The 18,987-nt window shown below is 43.6% G+C and overlaps 1 protein-coding gene across 2 annotated transcripts; it reads left to right on the plus strand.

The window, feature by feature from the left end:
* The first annotated feature begins 134 nt into the window (after positions 1-134).
* On the plus strand, positions 135-17,771 carry ERRFI1 (ERBB receptor feedback inhibitor 1). Of its 2 annotated transcripts, XM_075906384.2 has the most exons (5): positions 221-289; positions 7,653-7,755; positions 12,321-12,518; positions 12,929-13,005; positions 15,159-17,771. In XM_075906384.2, the coding sequence occupies exons 3-5, from the start codon at positions 12,397-12,399 to the stop codon at positions 16,352-16,354; spliced, it is 1,395 nt and encodes a 464-aa protein (XP_075762499.1). In that variant the 5' UTR covers positions 221-289; positions 7,653-7,755; positions 12,321-12,396; the 3' UTR covers positions 16,355-17,771. The 2 variants fall into 2 exon arrangements, with proteins under 2 accessions (XP_006118026.2, XP_075762499.1); XM_006117964.5 differs by lacking the exon at positions 7,653-7,755 and having other exon boundaries at positions 135-289.
* Positions 17,772-18,987: the final 1,216 nt, after the last annotated feature.

The raw sequence follows: 18,987 nt of genomic DNA on the forward strand, positions 1-18,987 counted from the left end.
TGGCCAATCACATGCGGGCGTGTCCCTGTCTCGCGCACTGCGAGCCTCACGGCCACCTCAGCTTGCCTCGGAATAGCTCCGCCTCATGCGCCACCATCGCCCCTTTAAGGTTGTCTCTGGAGGGGGCCAGGCCTCCAGGCGTGGCCCCGCCCACCAGTATAAGAACCGTGGGAGTGCGCTGTTCGCACCATTGACTTGGTGCTCGTTGGCAGGCCCCAGTGGGTTTGGTGCGGCGCACGCGCAGTTCCTCGCGCCGGGCAGGGCTATGCGGAGCCGGGGTGCCGCCTGGGTGAGTGGTTCGCGGAGGGCGGAGAAGTGCTCGTTGCTATGACAGCCGGGCCCGGCCGCACGGTGCCCCCGCGGGGAAGGCCGGTGAGGAGCCGGGGCTGGCGGGGGTCCCTGCGCGGGGCAGCCGCGGGCCGGGCCGGAGTGTCCGACGGCTCCCGGAGCCCCGCTGCGGGGCCCCAGGCCGAGCCGAGCCCGGGCTCGGGGAGGGCGTGTGGGCTCTGCGCTCGCTCTCCCGCCCTTTGTGCACGAAACAGGGCGGGCTCGAGTCCCGGGCGGAGGCCCAAGCGGTAAACATGGCTTGGCTCGCACACTAGCACGCGCGTGGCCCACGGGAGATGCCCCCTGCGCGGTCTGCAGCGCCCCCCCCCCCGCGTCCCGCCGCCCTGGCGCAAAGGCTAACTGCGGACCGGGCTTTGCGAACGGGGACCGTCCTTAAAGGCTTATTCTTGAACCTGGTTTCATAGTCGATGCGCGAGTGTGTGTAGACGGTGCCTGGTGCCAAGGCGGTGCCTTTCGCAAGGAGTAACATACGCAGTCTATACCAGTTCCAGTTCTAAGCTAGGATCCTTTAAGCACCCTAACTTTGGAGTCACCGTGACTCCTGAGGTGAGTAACGTGTTACCCCCGCACTCAGGCCCCCCTTCGGCGTCCTACAATGTTGACACGTTAACAAAATCTTCTGGTAGAAGGAAGACACTGACCCCAAAAAGATAGTCCGTTGTTTTTGTTTGTTTGAAAGCTAGTAACTAAAGTAGAAGGTAGGGCTTGACATGAACGTGCACTTGACGACTAGCTATAGAAATTAAAGGGAAAAAGTACAATGGAAACCCTGCACAGGCGCGCACACTCTGTAAGCACCACAGAAAGGAAGCTGCGTGCTTTTTTATTGAAAATTAGCTTTATAAAACCTAGTTATACTTCACATTTATTGTCTAATGCATTGCAGCACACTTTAATGTGGCCTAGTTATGGGTCTGATTTTTCTTTTACGTGCTCTTGTTTTCAGAAGGTGTTACAACTCTACCACAATTCTCCTCCCTTCCTCTGCCCCCCCCAATCAGATTGCTTAGTAGCAACTTCTTTTCCTTCTAACTGATGTTAATATTTAAATAAACTGAAAGCATATTGTGGGTTCAGATGTTTCTTTTTGCACACTAATTTAAGATTACTTATGTTTTCTTGATCACTCTAGTTGTTAATATGGGCTCATGGCTTTTTCAAAATAGACCGTTTTAATGTCCAAAACCAATGACGGCACTGGTCACTTTGTCATATATTTTCATTCTGTACACTTCCTGTGAATGCACATTACACTAATCAGAAATGGCGTATAGTGCTTTGAAACTTCAGTGGTCTCATGTCACTTATCCATAGATGCACAGTTCTTAGTAGTAATATAACCATGATCTGTTATATCTAGTCTGCCATCTAATATATCATCCTTACCTGCAAAGACTCTTGAGGGACAAAGCCAGTGACAGATTTTTGAATCTTTGTCATTCCATGATAATGTGTTTGAAGGATGCGCACTAATATTCAGAGGCATTCTTTGCACTATTTCTGTGTTCTTCTAATCAGTATTTAAATGCCACAACAATATTGAAGTCTTTTAAAGATGATCTCTCTTGTGTTTGGTTTTGGGGGGAGGGTGCACATATGGTTTGTTTCTTTTGCCACCTTTAATATGGGAAGAAGGTCTGAAAAAAGCCAAGCTCCTTTCTGTTTGTCTTCACCTTTTGAAAAGCTTAGGAATGTTGAATCTAACTTTCCTAATCTTGGCACAGAGAGGCAGGGAGTAGGGGTTTGCCTCAGGTGCTTATTGTGAACTCCTACACATTAATTGAAGGGGGAGGGGAGTGAATCTTTGACAAAGGCAGCCTTTGTCCTAAGTGCTGAACAGACACAGGAGTTAAAAAAGGTAGTAGGAAAAACAAACACAAATTCTACGTTTTAAATAGTCAGTCTCCCCACTTTTAGTCTCTTGTAATATTTTAGTAGTTCACCTAGCACCACTGTGTCCTCCAGGACAGACTTGGTCTGCGTGTCTCAAGTAGCAAAACAAGCAGGCTTAGTTAAAAAATATTCTGTCAGACCTTTTTTGCCTTCTTACAGAAAGGAGGCCACAAAGCCCATTTGATTAAAGGACAGACAATAGCTTTTCATCAAGTGGGCTTTGGACAGAAAGCTGACAGGTTTCTATTAGGACTTTAACATTTTTCTTTGGGGGGAGGAGAAACTTGAGAAGTTTTGACTCAGAACCATCACCTTTCCTCCTTCTCAGCGTATTGTAGAAGCGAAAACTCTTAATTTTGAATGTTCTGATACTATAAGGTGGAATTTCTCAAATGTAATGTAGTTATTTAGTTGTTAGAATTTGAGCCTGTTATGCATTAAGTGGTATATCTTATTTTTAAATGCAAGTTGGCTATATCCACTGTAAGATTTCATACTATATCATGCTATATGTGGTACAAGGTCTTCTGGCAGGTATATCAACTCATCTAGATGGCTGCTTAGTTTCACAATAGACTACATAACCAGCATTAGTTAAGTCAGTAAAAATGAAAATGTCATGCAGGGAATGACTTACCTATCCAGCTCTATATAGTACATCCAATATTTCTCAACTTGAGGGTGGGTTTAGGCAAGGGGTTGCAAGTGCAGGGCTGGCAGTAGGGGAAGGCAAGCAGGGACCTCACGAAGCTAAGATGCATGCTGAAGCCAAAGCCTGAGCCCGGCTCCCAGAACTGAAATCGAACTCTGGAAGGGGGGCACAATAATTGGGGAAAGGTTGGGAACCATACACACCAAGGCTGAGCATGAGTCTGAAATCTAACAAGCAGAAGCAGGGCAGTCATTTCACTACTTCATTGTAAGTTTTTAGTCTGCAATTTGCAAGTACCCCCAAATGCAGTTTTGATCACCCAGCTACCCATGGCCCCCAATGGGAGCAGTAGCAGTCACTTAAGCTAGAGTATTGAAGAAATAACAGCAGCTTTGCCACATAACTTGGCATTTTTTCAGCCACAAATTTAAGTTTCTGTACAACTCCACTTCCTTCTCTCTGCTTTTATTTCTACCTACTGTTCATCTCTTTTCAAGCTATTTATTCCTTTGTCGTCGTCATCACTCTACTTGCTGCCCTTTTTTGCTTTGAACGGACTATTTGTGTGCAACCTCACTCAATCCCTTCTCTAAAACCGTGATTCCTCCATGAAGCTTTTTGAGACTGAGCCTAATCTGGGTCAGAAAGTGCTTGTGGGTAGGGATGTAAAATCCTGTTTAATTGGTTAACTGGTTAAATATTATGTTTAACCGGTTAGCCAATTAAAGAGGGGCTGGGTGAGGTGGCTGCTGTAGACAGGCTGGGCTGGAGCTCCCTACCCCCTCCTCTCAGAAGGCATGAGCTGGTCAAGCTGGCCAGAGCAGTCCCTGCTTGCGGCAGGCTGAAGCTGCTCTAGGCTGCTCCAGTCCCTACTGGTTAACTGGAACCATTAAGGGTGAGGCTTACGGGTTAACCATTCACATCCCTACTTGGGAGATCAGTGTATCCAAGGGTTATCCAACATATTTTGATAAGTCTGTTTTTTGTTGTTGTTTAATGTTCCTAAAGATTGATGCCCACAGTTAAAAAATCTAAATAGGTGACCAAGGTCTGAAAATTCAATCCTTTAAAGTACCATGTGATTTAAATTGCAACTGTGATATTAGGGACTGTGTTGCTAATCTGAAAACCACTGAGCACACTTACCATGCTCTACAAATAAGATAAAATTAATGTCTAAAACAAATGGTTTTAGACAAGCCATGTTCTTAAGATTGTTTGCCAAACATGAGTTTCTTAGCATTTGTTAGGTGCTTTTGCCTTTCATAGAATCATAGAATAATAGGACTGGAAGGGACCAACTTTATTACCAAACAAAATTTTATATAATGACCATGAAAGAAACTTGACTTTCAAAGCCTAATTATGGTATGTCATGAATTTAAGGAAATAAATTAGGCTTTAGAAAGCCTATAGATAATATTTAATTGGGATCTGAATGGTTAAAGGTTAAGAGCTCAAAGGGTTAGCAATCATTCCAAAATAAGAGAAATCTCCTTCTACAAGTATATTATAGGAGGAAATTGCATCATATTGTCAAATAAGGAAGAGTTAGCTGAACAGATGACTTGTATGACAAAAATGTGCCCCTCCTATGAATTGCTTCTGAGATTCGGTAATGGTACATGGTGGCAAGATGTGAAACATTAGGTTAAGAACATAAAAATGTGTGTGTTTTACTGCTTTAAAATAGACCTTTTTCCTTTCTAAGAATGTGTAGTAGATGGATGCATCTTTAGCTGGCATCACAGAGAGGTATGTATAATCCCTATCCAGATTTTGTATAGGCACTCACCAGTTTTCACTGCAAAATGCATCCAATTCCATTACGTGCGGTGCAACCTTAAGGCACAGTTTAGTCTTCTGTGCAGATCAGCATGATTTGAGTATTGTGGTGGTGATTGCCTGACAAATGCCGATAAATAAACAAATGTGATATTTGAATATTCCCTAGCTTTCAAAAAAAAATGGCTGCAGCCTCATAAAGATTGCACAAACCCAGTAATTGTCATGTGATAACTGATGGTCTCACCCCCCAGGGCCGGCCCAAGCCATTTTGGCGCCTTGGGCCAGGGTGTGCAGGCCCGTCCCCGGGGCACATGGCGCATGCGCTGCGCTGTGCTGCCTGGCCAGCTGCTGGTGCATGAGCTGTCCGGCCCGGCCACTGCCGCTTGCGCACAGCACCTGGCCATGCAGGGCCCCACGACCGGGGGGGGGAAGGGCACCGGTAGCCGGCACCGCAGGGATGGGGGCGGAGGTGCAGTGCTGCCTGATGGCAGCTATAAGGGACGCCGCGCACCCCTTACAGATGCCATCAGGTGCCCCCCATCGGTTGGCACACCGGGCAGCTGCCCGGCTTGCCCACCCCTTAGTCCGGCCCTGCTCACACCAACTTGGTAAAATGAATTTGTACTGCAATTTGATGTTACAAATTCATGAAGAATCCTGTTTTTTCAAATACATAGTCTTTCATAACCTTATTGAAGATATAGATGAGCAGTACCGTGGCACCTTGGAGACTAACAAATACATTGTATTACAAGCTTTCATTGGTAAAGTCCATTATATATTTGTTAGTCTCTCAGGTGCTACAGGACTTGTTATATTTAAAGTTAAAGACTAACACAGCTATCCCTCTGAAATTGAGTAGATCATCAAAAATCAAGAGTTATTGCAGCTGTCTCAGCTTCAGGGTTCTTTAAGCTTCAAGTTTACAATGCTAAGCAAACTTAAAAAACAATGGTCTTGTAGCACCTGAAAGACTAACAAGAATATATAAATAGTATCATGAATTTTTGTGGGCACAATCCTCTTCTTCAGATGACAAATATGTGGGTTGTGCCCACAAAAGCTCAGGATACTATTTAAGTTTTTGTAGGGTTTTTTGTTGTTGTTTTTAATTACAGACCTCATGACTACCCCTCTGAGACCAATGCTAAACAATTTGCTATGTATTTTTAAATAGTAGCCTGAACTATTTAGACTCAGGATACAACACTTCACTGCTTACTGGGTTCTTAGAAGACATTTTGGGGTAAACATAGAGCTAAATAACAGCACAGAACAATGAGAACCAGGACTGGCATCTGTAAACAAACTTTATGGAACTGTGGGAAGCCTTGGCCACACCCATGCTAAGTGGACATCCAGCTAACTAAAATCATGCCAGACTAGAGAATGCCGGACTAGAGAGGCTCAGCCTATAAAGGAGAGCATGCCAGTTATGTTGTCCTTTTTTGCTTCTTTCCTGCTACTTAAAGAACGTAGGAGTTGAATATAATATTTGTCTATTGAAATGGCAACTTAGAATTCCAAGGAGATTTCAAAGCAAGCCATAGTTGTGTAATCACTCATGAGATCTAGACAGTATTTTAGGAGGTTGACACACTAATTGCCACTAGTGGTTTTGGCATGGATGCAGGTGGAGGTTGGTTCTCCTAGAATCCCTCCAGGCTTTTTCACATAACCAGAGCAGGCTCTCTGCATGTGCTTTCAACTTTTAAAACACCAGTCTACTTCCTATCTCATCTTTCATTTTTTTATACTGTAACAGGCCTGCCTTTATGGTCTTGCCAGTTAAGCACAATAAGGTGGAAGATCACTGGAATAAATCACACAGTGTGTGAATTAGGGATGTTAAATTGTGGTTAATTGACTAGTCGATGAAATTTCTGGGGAAATTCTGCTCCAAACCTAGGGTTAGCTCAGGAGTCCCCAACTGACCATAGGCTCCTTGGCGTTTTAAGGGGGCAGCACCGCACAGCTGGTCCCCTGCTCAGCTGTGCGGAGCTGCCACTTTGAAGCACCCCTCCGCCCCCTTTGCTGCCTCTGTCTGGGGTGGGGGGAGAATGCTTATCAGATAGTCGACTAGTCCTTAACATCCCTAGTGTGAATGCTTTGACCCACTAAGAGAATTTTAGCCTATGGATTATTTTTAAATTGCATTTACTAATTCTTGCCACTTCTAACAATTTAAGTATGAAATATGTAATAAATTGAGCTCTTACCCGTCCTCTAGGCAGCAAGTGAAAACTTAAAATGCTGACCCAGCTTCATGTCATAAGCAGTCAAACTCCAATCAGAACAAACATTCTTGTTGAGGACACTGGTTCAGTGTGATATGAAATGGCACAAATTAATGTCAGTCTTTAATGCTACATGAGTTGGAGGCTCAGTGTCCTACTTCAGTCTCAGACCCATCGTAGATAACCCTGTCTGTGCTTATACTACAACTGAAAGAACGAAAGGTTAATATTTTAACTGGTGTCTCACATCTTTAAGTCATTTGCTATGTATCAGCTGATGGAAAGCCTTTCATAACTTTCTGGAGTTACATATACATGTACTTCCTAAAGAAAATTTTATCTTATTGCATGATAACTTAAAATGTTGATTTAGAAATACATTTAGCCTTTACACTTAACTTGGTACTTCTTGTTAACCAGGAGCATACACTGTAGCTCTGCAAGTTTATTTAAGCAATTCTATTAGCTTAACACATTTTATTCAGGCGAATAGCTTTTATATTTTATTAGAAAACAGTGAATTTCTACAGGTTTTTTCTTCTGATTTGTGTCGAGTTCTATTTGTAGAGAAATTGGAATTCAATTTAAAATGCTGTTTATACACCTTTTTTTGCACATTGATTTGATTTATTCAACAAAGGAAACATTAATAAAGTGAAATGGCTTCAGGTCACTATGTCCTTCAGAACTTTAGAACTAGTCGATCTCATCCTTTCACCTCCTCTTGATTATAGATTAAAGAAAAATTTCCTGCTTTTTCACCTCCCAAATTAATCATTGAACTGACTAGTTGAATAAACTGAAATGAAGAAAATATTCTCTCCAGTTGCAGAAGAGGTACTTAGCCAGTGTTTTGTACTGATTTAGTAGTATAATTTTTCTTTAATATGTGGCTGTGAAGATGTACTGCTTAGTTTTTGTATATTTCCTTCCTTTGTTTTCATAATTTGAAATTTAATTTTAAATTGGCTTATTTTAAAAAAAACAAATTATGTAAATACAATATTTGTATTTATCCTAGCTTCCCTTTTTAGGAGTGTGTCTAACTTCATTTAATAGTTTATGAATGAATTGGATAAAGCTAAAAATACTTCATTGTAATGTCTCATAGTTAAGTTTGTTCTCTTTTTTTAATATATATATTTTCTATTGAACTAGAAAAGCTGAAATAGTTTAAGACCATGGTGAAATGCTGCCATAGGAAAAAATGGCAGAGTTTCAGTCTTCCACTAATCCAGAAAAGTTGATGTTCTCCCATCACAATTTTTGCATCATGTCTAAAACACTTGGGTTGAGGAAGGAAGAAAGAAAGAAACCACCAACACTTGCATTGACTGTGTTGGTGCAAAAATAAACATGGTTATTTATGGTTTGTAAAAACGCCATGCTGTCTTGTCTTTTATTATTGACTCTCATCAAGAGTTACAAACATCTCTGTGTACAGTCTCAATATATTTTTCAGACGTTCATCCTCCTCACGTTTGTGAGGAAGAATAATCCGTATTTTCCCCCTATTTTACACTTGAGGAAACTGAAGCAGAGAAAATATATTTGTTGCCCATTTAGCAGCAAGAAGAGTTAAACCTCTGCAGAGCTTGCCTTGATCCATATTTAGGTTTGAGCACTACGTGCCCCTACAGCTGCAGATGGCTGTGTACCCTCCCTCTTGCAATGTAACAGGAACCAAGAGGTTAATTTATCAGTATAGAAGAACACATTATCACTCCTGAATTGTTTTTCTTGGGCACAAACTGTCTTTCGCTAAAGAACGGGTAGGCTCCTTACTTATTCTTAGGCAAAGTCTGTACTCGCACTTTACAACGCTGTAACTTTCTGGCTAAAGGGTGTGAAAAAACACCCCCAAGTGTAGTGAGTTATGGTGCTATAAAGCAGTGGTTATCAGCCAGTGGTACGAGTACCCTTAGGGGTACTCAAGAGAAGTCAGAGGGGGCTACATCAACACAACTGAAATTTGGAGAAAACTGAATTTTTGTTTTAAGTTTTACAGCTGTGACAGGGTCAGGCCAGGGAGCTGCTGCAGAGAGAAGAAAAGGCAGCCCAAAAGGGAAAAACTCCTGTTAGAAAAGCAGAGAACTGCAGCACAATTAGGTGCAGCTGGGAGGGAGCTGGCTCAGGCAAATTGGGGCCAGCTGACTTCTCTGCTGTCTCTCTGAGGGCCTTTAAAAGCCTCATCAGTTGGAGGCTGGAGAGAGGAGTGAGAGGATGAAAGGAAGGTGGTGGAGAGGCAGAGAGGAAGAAAGGGAGAGAACAAGTTGGACCAGCATTAGGTAAAGGCAGCAGGGGAGGGAGCCTGTGGACCCCTGGCTTGGGCTCCCTACCACTGAGACCTGCTGCAAAACCCCAGTAGTGGCTTGGAGAAGAGGGACCCTTGCCACACAGCACTTTATTATTTTTGTACTTTTTACCCCCAAAAAATGTCATCGCCTGCCCAGTGATGACTAAGTTGTTTAAACACATGTGTTACAATGATAGAGAAAAAAATTGTTTGAAAACCGTAGGTACTGGGGATACTTCCAATTTTTTAAGGGGTACTTTATTTAAAAAAAAAAAAGTTGAGAAACACTGATGTAAAGCACTGGTGTGCACCAGGCTACAGCTGCCCCTCCTCATGGAGGGGATATACATAAAACCCTGGGAGCTCTCGCTCCCAATGATCATGCCATGGCCACACTTCCAGTTTAAAGCATAGACAAAGCCTTACCCATGCTTTCTAGAGCTGTGTTTCTTAAAGTGTGTTCTGCGGCACACCGGTGTGCTACGAGGCAGTCGGAGGTGTGCTGCAGAAAGAACAGTTTTAAAATGGCTGCCCTTAAAGGGACAAGCCTCTTTTTTCTCAACTTTTCCTTGGGGAATGGCCACCCTTAAAGAGCGTCCTTTTTTTTCTTAACAAAAAAAATTTGGTCTTTCCCATTAAAAAAAAATATTGTTTGGTGTTCCTTGGTCTTAAAGTTTAAGAAACACTGTTCTAGAGAGTGGAATGATGAATGGCAGGGGAGAGCCAAGCTAACCAATAGTACAGAGTATTTAATCCCTTAAAGCATGCCAGAGAATGATCTGGTCCCAAACCCAGGTCTGGCTTTATTTTTTGGAAAGAATTTCCTTTCAGGTACCCAGAGATGTGCAATAATCCTGTTCAGTAAAATCTCTCTTTATTTTGCCCTGACTTGTACAGTGGCTGCTCAAGTCATTTGAGGGTGTTTAGTCTCTGTATTTGGGTGAGTAGACTGAGGTTCCCCTGCCTTGTTCTGTTTAATCCTTCTCACTTTATGCAGTTTTGTTTCACTGAGCTGCAGTTTCTCCAATGTCCAGAATGTACAGCTGATCTTTTAGACACTGGGGAGAGACTAGCTGGGTTCACACAAGTAAAAGTGTGTAAAGTCAAGAGACACAGATCATTGGCAGGTGGGATTGAACCTGTGACCTTAAGGGCTAAAGCCATGTGCCTCTATTAGAATCATAGAATAATAGGACTGGAAGGGACCTCGAGAGGTCATCGAGTCCAGCCCCCCGCCCTCAAGGCAGGACCAAGCTCCATCTACACCATCCCTGACAGATGTCTATCTAACCTGTTCTTAAATATCTCCAGAGAGGGAGATTCCACCACCTCCCTTGGCAATTTATTCCAATATTTGACCACCCTGCCAGTTAGGAATTTTTTCCTAATGTCCAATCTAAACCTCTCCTGCTGCACTTTAAGCCCATTACTCCTTGTCCTGTCCTCAGAAACCAAGAGGAACAAATTTTCTCCTTCCTCCTTGTGACACCCTTTTAGATATTTGAAAACTGCTATCATGTCCCCCCTTAATCTTCTTTTTTCCAAACTAAACAAGCCCAGTTCATGAAGCCTGGCTTCATAGGTCATGTTCTCTAAACCTTTAATCATTCTTGTCGCTCTTCTCTGTACCCTTTCCAATTTCTCCACATCTTTCTTGAAATGTGGCACCCAGAACTGGACACAGTACTCCAACTGAGGCCTAACTAGTGCAGAGTAGAGCGGCAGAATGATTTCACGAGTTTTGCTTACAACACACTTGTTGATACAACCTAGAATCATGTTTGCTTTTTTTGCAACAGCATCACACTGTTGACTCATATTCAACTTGTGGTCCACTATGACCCCTAGATCCCTTTCCGCCATGCTCCTTCCTAGACAGTCGCTTCCCATATTGTATGTATGGAACTGATTGTTTCTTCCTAAGTGGAGCACTTTGCATTTCTCTTTATTAAACCTCATCCTGTTTACCTCTGACCATTTCTCTAACTTGCTATTGAGTGAGCTTAAAAGCCAGCTTGGCTCTCAGCTAAGGCTGTAGCGCAGACTTGATTCAATCTTACGTGTCAGTGGTCTCTGCTTCTGGGAGGAGGGATAGCTCAGTGGTTTGAGCATTGGCCTGCTAAACCCAGGGTTGTGAGTTCAATCCTTGTGGAGTCCATTTAGGGATTTGGGGCAAAAATTTGTCTGGGATGGTACTTGGTCCTGCTATGAAGGCAGGGGACTGGACTCGATGACCTTTCAAGGTCCCTTCCAGTTCTAGGAGATAGGCAATCTCCATTAACTTTTTTGGGGGGTTACTTGTAAAAGCAACATATTCCATAGGTTACAACTTCTAAATGAATTTCAAATGTTTGCCAGAACATCTGTTTCCCATTGTGAATGCGCCTCCTAAACTATTGTGCACACATTCAAAACAAGCCTCAGTAGAAAAGGATGACTCTATTTTGTTTAGATTTGCTCAACACAATAGCTTGGAATGTTGAGATGATGCATGAAGCGGAAACCTTGTGTGACTGGCAAATGAATTTCTAGTAGTTAACACTTGAAGGGCTTTTTGTTTTTGTGTTTTATTTAAGCAGTCACTTTATACTCAATCTATCAGAATGACTCTGACAGGATTATCTTTGAAGTGTGGCTGTTGTGCTTTGGCTTCCTTTTAGGTTAAAACCCTTGGCAAAGTAACTCCTTATCACAGTAATACAGAGGGAGATTTGTCTAATACAGTGTGACACAAGTGTTTGCATGTTTTGGCAAAATTGGTGTGCCTTAGTAACTATTGGTCTGTATGCACAGTCTGACTTTGCTGGCATAAAACTGTATTGAACACCAGTTGTACGGAAATTGAAAGTCTTTGGGTTGATGTGTCCCCCTCCCCCCCCAAACCTTACAGAACTTATTCTAATTATTGGATTTGTGGTTACTGTCCCAGAAACAGAAGTGCAAACACTTCCAATGTGTGAAATATTTCTTCTTTTTCAGAAGATGTTTGGGTCAGAGGGACCCTCACACAAAGGTGTCACTGTAATTCAAAGAGTTGGGTGGCATTTTAAATGGGACACTCTCTCTCATTTGTTTTTAGTGGTACTTACTATCCTCTTTTCTGAAGGGCATGAAAGCTGCAGGACACCTGGCGAGAACTGTGGATTTCTAAAGTTTGGGGGAATTGCAAAGCACAAGGCACAATGTCAACTGCAGGAGTTGCTGCTCAGGAGTTAAGAGTTCCATTAAAGACTAGATTTCTCCATAATGGCCAAGACATGGGGAGCCTGAAAGCTTGCTGGAGCAGCCATGACGGGTTTGAAAAGTAAGTTGCATATGGATTTGAGTTCTTATCATGTATGTGACAGGTACACACAATCAGTGGTATTGGTGCTTGTTCATGGTTCACTTACCCTAGGTCTAGACTACAGGGCTTTATCGGAAAAAGCTACACAAATTGCACTCCTTTTTTCCAGAAGTGGCATCTCTGCCATTTGGTCCAGGCTAGACGGGGCCAAATAGCGGAAAAGCCTCCTTTTTCAGCAGAGCCCTTATGCTTTGTGAAACAAGGTATACAGGGCTCCTCGGAAGAGTGCATTTGCTCTTCCATGAAAAAAGCAGAAGAGCAAACACATTCCTTGAATGCAGCGAGGTTTTTGCGGGATACTCCAATATCACGCAAAAACTCCATAATCTAGACATAGCCTGACTGAGAATATTTTTTTTCCTTTTCAGTACTTTATTTAACATGGACCCTATAGCGATGGCATACAATCTGAATCCATCAGTACAGCAACACTGTACATCTGTTGGTATGTATGCTTGGGATACATTGGTTTAAATGTGTGGAAGTGGTTTTGAAGAAAATCTGTCCCGTTTTAATATCTGCAATAGAGACTTTCTGATTTTTAGATATCAGACTGCCCTCTAGTGACAGAACTTGAACACTATTTTGGCTTGCTTCCAATGCATTTCTGACTTGTTCGCTAGTACATTGGTTCCCAACCTGTGGTCAGCGGACCCCTGGTGGTCTGCGATGATACTGTAGGGGGTCCACTGAAAGTTTAGGAAAAGAAAAGAAAAGTAAGGATTGGGCCCACTACAGGACTGGGACTTTCTGCCAAGTGATTCTCATATTGGGCTCACCATTCACAATCAGCCATATGCACGCTGCCACCTGCCCTCCGGATGGGATCATGATACTCCAGGAGGCACCATCTGTCGTCCTGCCACCAGCTGTGCTGCTGTTTATGCTCCAGCTCTCTCCCCCTCCCAGACCCACAGTGGGGCCCTAGCCTTCCTTTTCCTTTTCTTTGCTTTCCTCCTCTCCCCCCTCCCTCCCCCCACCCCCAGGCTCTATGCTCAGTGAAGGGTAGAGTGCTGGAGCAGGAGCTACCTTTGGCCATGAGAGTCCCCTCACTGTATCCTCTGTGGATGAGCAGGGGGCGGGGGTGGGGAGGGGCGGGAGCTCAGGAAGCAGTGCAGACCAAGGGACATACTGGCCACCACTTAGCGCCACTTCCGTTGGGGGAGGGTCTATAAAATTTTAACAGATTGAAAAAGGAGTGTGTATGCTCAAGAAAGGTTGGGAACTACTGCTACTGCTCTAGTATACTTTTATTTGTTCTGGAAAGAATATGTAGGGCAACTGTATGAGAAGCTCAGTGTCAAATATTTAGCAAAACTGGCTCTCAAGAATAGAATTCTGTGAAAATAGTTGGAAAGTGGCTGGAGCAAATTAGTATACACGAAAACATCTATTGTGTAGACAGTGCTGTTTTAATGTCGGTTGTGCCCAGAGTATCTAATTCTTATTTAACTAGAGCACTGGTTAAATATAAGTCTTAGATAAATTACATGGTGTTGAATATTCTCCCTCCAAGGATAAAAGCTGTGAAGTCTGCTGCATATAGCAAGCTTCTGTGTATGGGCCAATAGCTGTCTGTTCATAAACATATTGTTATACAGGTGTTTCAGGATTACTCTAGTTAAAAGTTTTAATATACAGGCAGTCCCCGACTTACGCGGATCCGACTTATGTCGGATCCGCACTTACGAACGGGGCTTTCTAGCCCCGGAGGTCGAGGTAGCGGATTGCTACCTGCGAGCTCCGGGGCGAGAGAGCCCCGTTCGTAAGCTGCTCCGGTGCCCCTGGTCTGCTGGAGACCGTCCCCAGCAGACCAGGGGCACCGGGCGGGTTCCCGCGCTTCTGAGGCTTTGCTGCCGCTGCTGCTCTGCTCCCCGTGTCCCTGGTCTGCTGGGGGGGGGGGGGTGCGGATAGTGTGCCCCCCCCCAGCAGACCAGGCTTTTGTTTTGGACCCTGGAGCAGAGCAGCTGGGGTGCTGCGGATTGGTCCTGCAGCACCCGCTCTGGGCACTACTGGACCAACCCGGCAGCACCCCAGCTGCTCTGCCCCAGGTCCTGATTCAGCCGCTGCTGGTCAGTTTCAGCAGTGGCTGAATCGGGACGCCTGGGGCAGAGCAGCTGGGGTGCTGCTGGGTTGGTCCAGTAGCGCCGAGGAGCGGTGCTACTGGAGCAACCCAGCAGCACCCCAGCTGCTCTGCCCCAGGCGTCCCCAAGTCAGCCGCTGCTGAAACTGACCAGCGCTGACTACAGGAAGCCCGAGGCAGAGTTGCTCTGATTCCTGGAATCAGCGCTCATCAGTTTCAGCAGCAGCTGACTTGGGGAAGCTTGGAGTTCTTAAGTTGAATCTGTATGTAAGTCAGAACTGGCGGTCAGTTTCAGCAGCGGCTGAATCTGGACGCCAGTTCCGACTTACATACAGATTCAACTTAAGAACAAACCTACAGTCCCTATCTTGTACGTAACCCGGGGACTGCCTGTATTAAGGATGCATTTTTCCTATTGCTGAATTGGGAGCAAATGAATGGCTAGATCATCTGTCACAAGTTCAGGTGGTAATGGGAGGTAGACAAACATTCTTAACTCTGTTTTCCTCTCCTAGGGCATACTTCAAACCCAGTATCAACAAATGGCTATTGCTTTACTGAAAGCTGTGTAAGGGTCCCACCTCAGAAATCCAGCCCATCTCCTCTTAGTTCCAGAAGTGAGCAACTTAGTTCAAAGCATGAAGACCTTGTTCCTAGTTTCAGCCAACTGTCAGTTACTGTGGGGGGTGTTTCTGAAGAGACACCACCTCATACACCGACGAAGAGTGGGCCACCTCAGTTTTCTTGTGCATCTTCCAATGACCGCAGCTCCCGGCCACTACCTCCACTGCCCATTTCTGAGGACCTCTCTCCAGATGATGATGATAGAGAGGTGGAATTTTTAACCAGTTCAGACACTGACTTTTTGTTAGATGATTGTGGATTTTCTCCTTTTAAATCCAGCGCTCCAAGTAGACGGAGCTTTAGGGGCTGCGGACAGATTAATTATGCCTATTTTGATGCCCCAGCAGGACCTAAAACAGAAGATGCCAACTCTGCAACTAACTTAAATGGTTGTATTCAAACACCATGTCCTCCTCCACAACAGCTGCATCGGCGTTTGCGGAGGTCTCATTCAGGGCCAGCTGGATCATTTAATAAACCAGTAGTGAGGCTATATAGCCACTTAAATAGGGCTTCTCCCAATTCCGATGAAGACAAACCAGAGGTACCCCCTAGGGTTCCCATACCACCTCGGGTACTGAAAGCGGATTATAGAAGGTGGTCGGCAGAAGTCACTTCTAGTGCATACAGTGATGAAGACAGACCTCCCAAAGTGCCCCCCAGAGAACCTTTATCACGGAGCAATTCCCGTACACCAAGCCCTAAAAGTCTGCCACTGTACCTCAATGGGGTCATGCCCCCAACACAGAGCTTTGCCCCTGATCCAAAATATGTCAGCAGCAAAGCGCTACAAAGACAAAACAGTGAGGGATCTGCAAACAGGCTCCCTTGCATTCTTCCCATTATTGAAAATGGTAAGAAGGCCAGTTCAACACACTACTATCTGCTGCCCGAAAGGCCTCCCTATCTGGACAAGTATGAGAAGTTTTTCAGAGAAGTGGAAGAAACCAGCTCAAACCCAGAGGTGAAGTCCTGGGCTGGTGACTGCACCACAGCTTCTGCCCCAGCAAAGCAGGACTCCAAAGCTAGAATGGACATGGTTGGCCACATGAAACGAAAACACCTGTCTTACGTGGTTTCTCCCTAGATTCGTGAACATAAGTCACAGTAGTTGATTAGGATGCAATAGCTCTTAACCACATTGCTAAATTTTTTTGAGATTCCAGGAAAGATTCTCAAATAATGAAGTAGAATTCTTCCCATTTCAGCAGAAAAGTGGTGTATCAATGGTAAAGTCATCTTATGCTGCATATCTCTCTGAATTGTTCGTTTGGACTAAGCCTGTTGTGGTCTGCGTAACTGAAGACTGTAAAGCGTTGATGGAAACACGTGGAGTAACCATAGCCTTTTTGGCCAGTTATACACTATTCCTAGAGTAATATATTTTGTAAATGCATATTGAGAGACAAATCCAGTTTTGATGTCGAAAACTGAAGTCAGGGAAGAAAATGCAGTACAGTATTGTTTATATCACAGGCATTTCCAAAATGCTAGGCTTGGCATTTTAAAATATTTTGTGGAACATGGTATTGCTGGGAACAAATCCTGTTCTCTTTAGCTAGCATGTGCCAAGCTGTGGCTTGAAGGAAATTGACATCCACTTAGACTTGCAAGTGAATTGGAAACTGTTTTTAATATTTCAAATATTTTGAAAAATTAGTAGGATATGGTAGAATTTAGTGAAGTAGTTTCCAACAGGGGTTAGACTTCTGCTTTATTTTTTATGGTGCCTCTTGGATTCTTTCACCCACTAACTGGCACATGCCAGAATTCTGCAGATTTTCCTAACAGAGACTTGGACCAGCTACTGCTAACCATCACTCATTGCGCTCTCCATAAAGGGTCCAAGGAATGCATGTTAGTGATCTAAGATTGACAGGGAAAAATTGCTAGTAAATTGTGAGATATGACTACATGCCCATCTAGTATACAAATGTCTGACTGTATTATAAACAGAAACAAAACACAAGCTGGTCTTGTGTTCTGGTTTCTGTTCAGTATTTTCTGGTTGTATGGCTTTTGGGTTTTTGGTAAATTAAACATGATTCCATTTACAACTGTGTTAGTCACATCTCCCTTTGCTTCAGATAGTGCTGCTTTCTGTTTTTTTATTCCTTAGGCTGCCTCATTGTTCCATTTAGATCCAGTGAGAAGCAACCCTTATGCACAAGACACAGCTAATGTATATTTTCACTTTTTTATCCGATTATAGATAGGCACAAGAGAGGGGTGCTCGTTAATGGAGGTACATTATTATAATGCTCTCCTCCTAACAGAAATGAACAAGCTGTTTACAGTTTAAACTGCTGAATGAGATATTTGAGCTATTTTAAAGCTTACTTTTATGTTTTAGTACAAACAAATGAAGGTGAAATACATGCTATAGAAAATGCACTGATATTTCTGCATCATGTGTACAGTATTGAACAAAAGGATTTTATTCACTGTTTTATTTTGAATATTATGTCTTGAATTTAATAAAGTTATAATACTTATTTATGATACATGTAGTGTTTCTTGATTTATTTGGTTTATGCATTTTAGTTTTCAGTGTGATTTTTTTTCTAAAAAAAAGTGTGTAAATGCAAACAATGTTACATTTTAAGACTTCCCAGTTAACACTCCAGTCATCTGAAGTGGGCTGTGCCCACAAAAGCTCATATCACCATCTAAATGTTTTGTTAGTCTTTAAAGTGCTACCATACTATTTGTTGTTTAAGTTTATCCTGTACAGACTAACTCGGCTACCCCTCTGAAGTGGTTAACTTCTGCAATTTTGAGCTAATGCTAAGGTTCCTACAGCATTGAAGTTGCATATCTTCTGTTCTTGTTTCATTTGGTTGTGTAGCTTTGCCAGCCTTTTGTAGGGTGTGTGTCTAACTTACTGTGTTGACCAATAAGATGTGCCATAAATTCATGATGCACAAGATTGGTAAGCCTATTATTATTGTTTCCGGTAGCACCCACAGTGAACTATCCATTGTGCAAGCACAGGAGAGGTCAGCAGGAGTCCTGACCTGAAAAACTTTACGGTAGAGGAAGGGTAGGTGAAAGCATGTGTGGGTTTTTTTTTTTCCTCTCTAGGAGAACGCTCTACTCAAACTTTTCTGCTCAGTAGCAAAGAAGCTTGGCAGCATTGTGCAGGTCAAGTCCTCGACTTAATGATCTTGTGATATGAGCACTTCCACTATTAAGTCCAAATAACCCTGTGTGGTAGGCAAATGATATTTCAAGATAAGTAGGTTTCATATTCATTGGTATTACATGAGAGCTTAACTTGCACATTTAGGGCTTTTTATTTTTGCAACAAAAGCCAATTACTTAAGAGTTATGGTTAGAGAGACTTCCAGGCAACCCCCGCATGAGCGCCTCATAAATATTCCCACCACTGCTGTAGTCCTGGTGATATGATGATTTTAACCACAATCTCACCCAACTCAGTTTGGACCTTTGGTGCCATCATAAGCTGGTCACATATGGACTTGCAGCTTCACTGAGATCCAGTGGTTCAGGGGAGAGATGTATGCTAGGCTTGTGCTGTCCCTCTAGTCCTCTGCAGTGAGAGTTGCTGTGGGAACCCAAAGGAAAGGCAAGTGGCTATCAAAAACCACTTGTTTTTCCAGTCCTAGTGTCTGATCTGGGCCCACCTACGTGAGTCTGCTCACTCTTCTCCCCTCCACCCCCCACTAGTTTGAGATCTCCTGGAGTACGTCATCTCAG

The sequence above is a fragment of the Pelodiscus sinensis genome, chromosome 24 (genome assembly GCF_052426305.1).
Source record: "Pelodiscus sinensis isolate ZL-2025 chromosome 24, ASM5242630v1, whole genome shotgun sequence".
In the NCBI taxonomy this organism is placed as follows: Eukaryota; Metazoa; Chordata; order Testudines; family Trionychidae; genus Pelodiscus; species Pelodiscus sinensis.

Excerpts from the sequence above, each read along its gene's own strand:
- ERRFI1 (XM_006117964.5), top strand. The coding sequence starts at position 12,397 with ATGTCAACTGCAGGAGTTGCTGCTCAGGAGTTAAGAGTTCCATTAAAG. Across the intron at positions 12,519-12,928 it reads AGCCATGACGGGTTTGAAAA|TACTTTATTTAACATGGACC; the intron begins GTAAGTTGCATA and ends TTTCCTTTTCAG. Across the intron at positions 13,006-15,158 it reads GCAACACTGTACATCTGTTG|GGCATACTTCAAACCCAGTA; the intron begins GTATGTATGCTT and ends TTCCTCTCCTAG.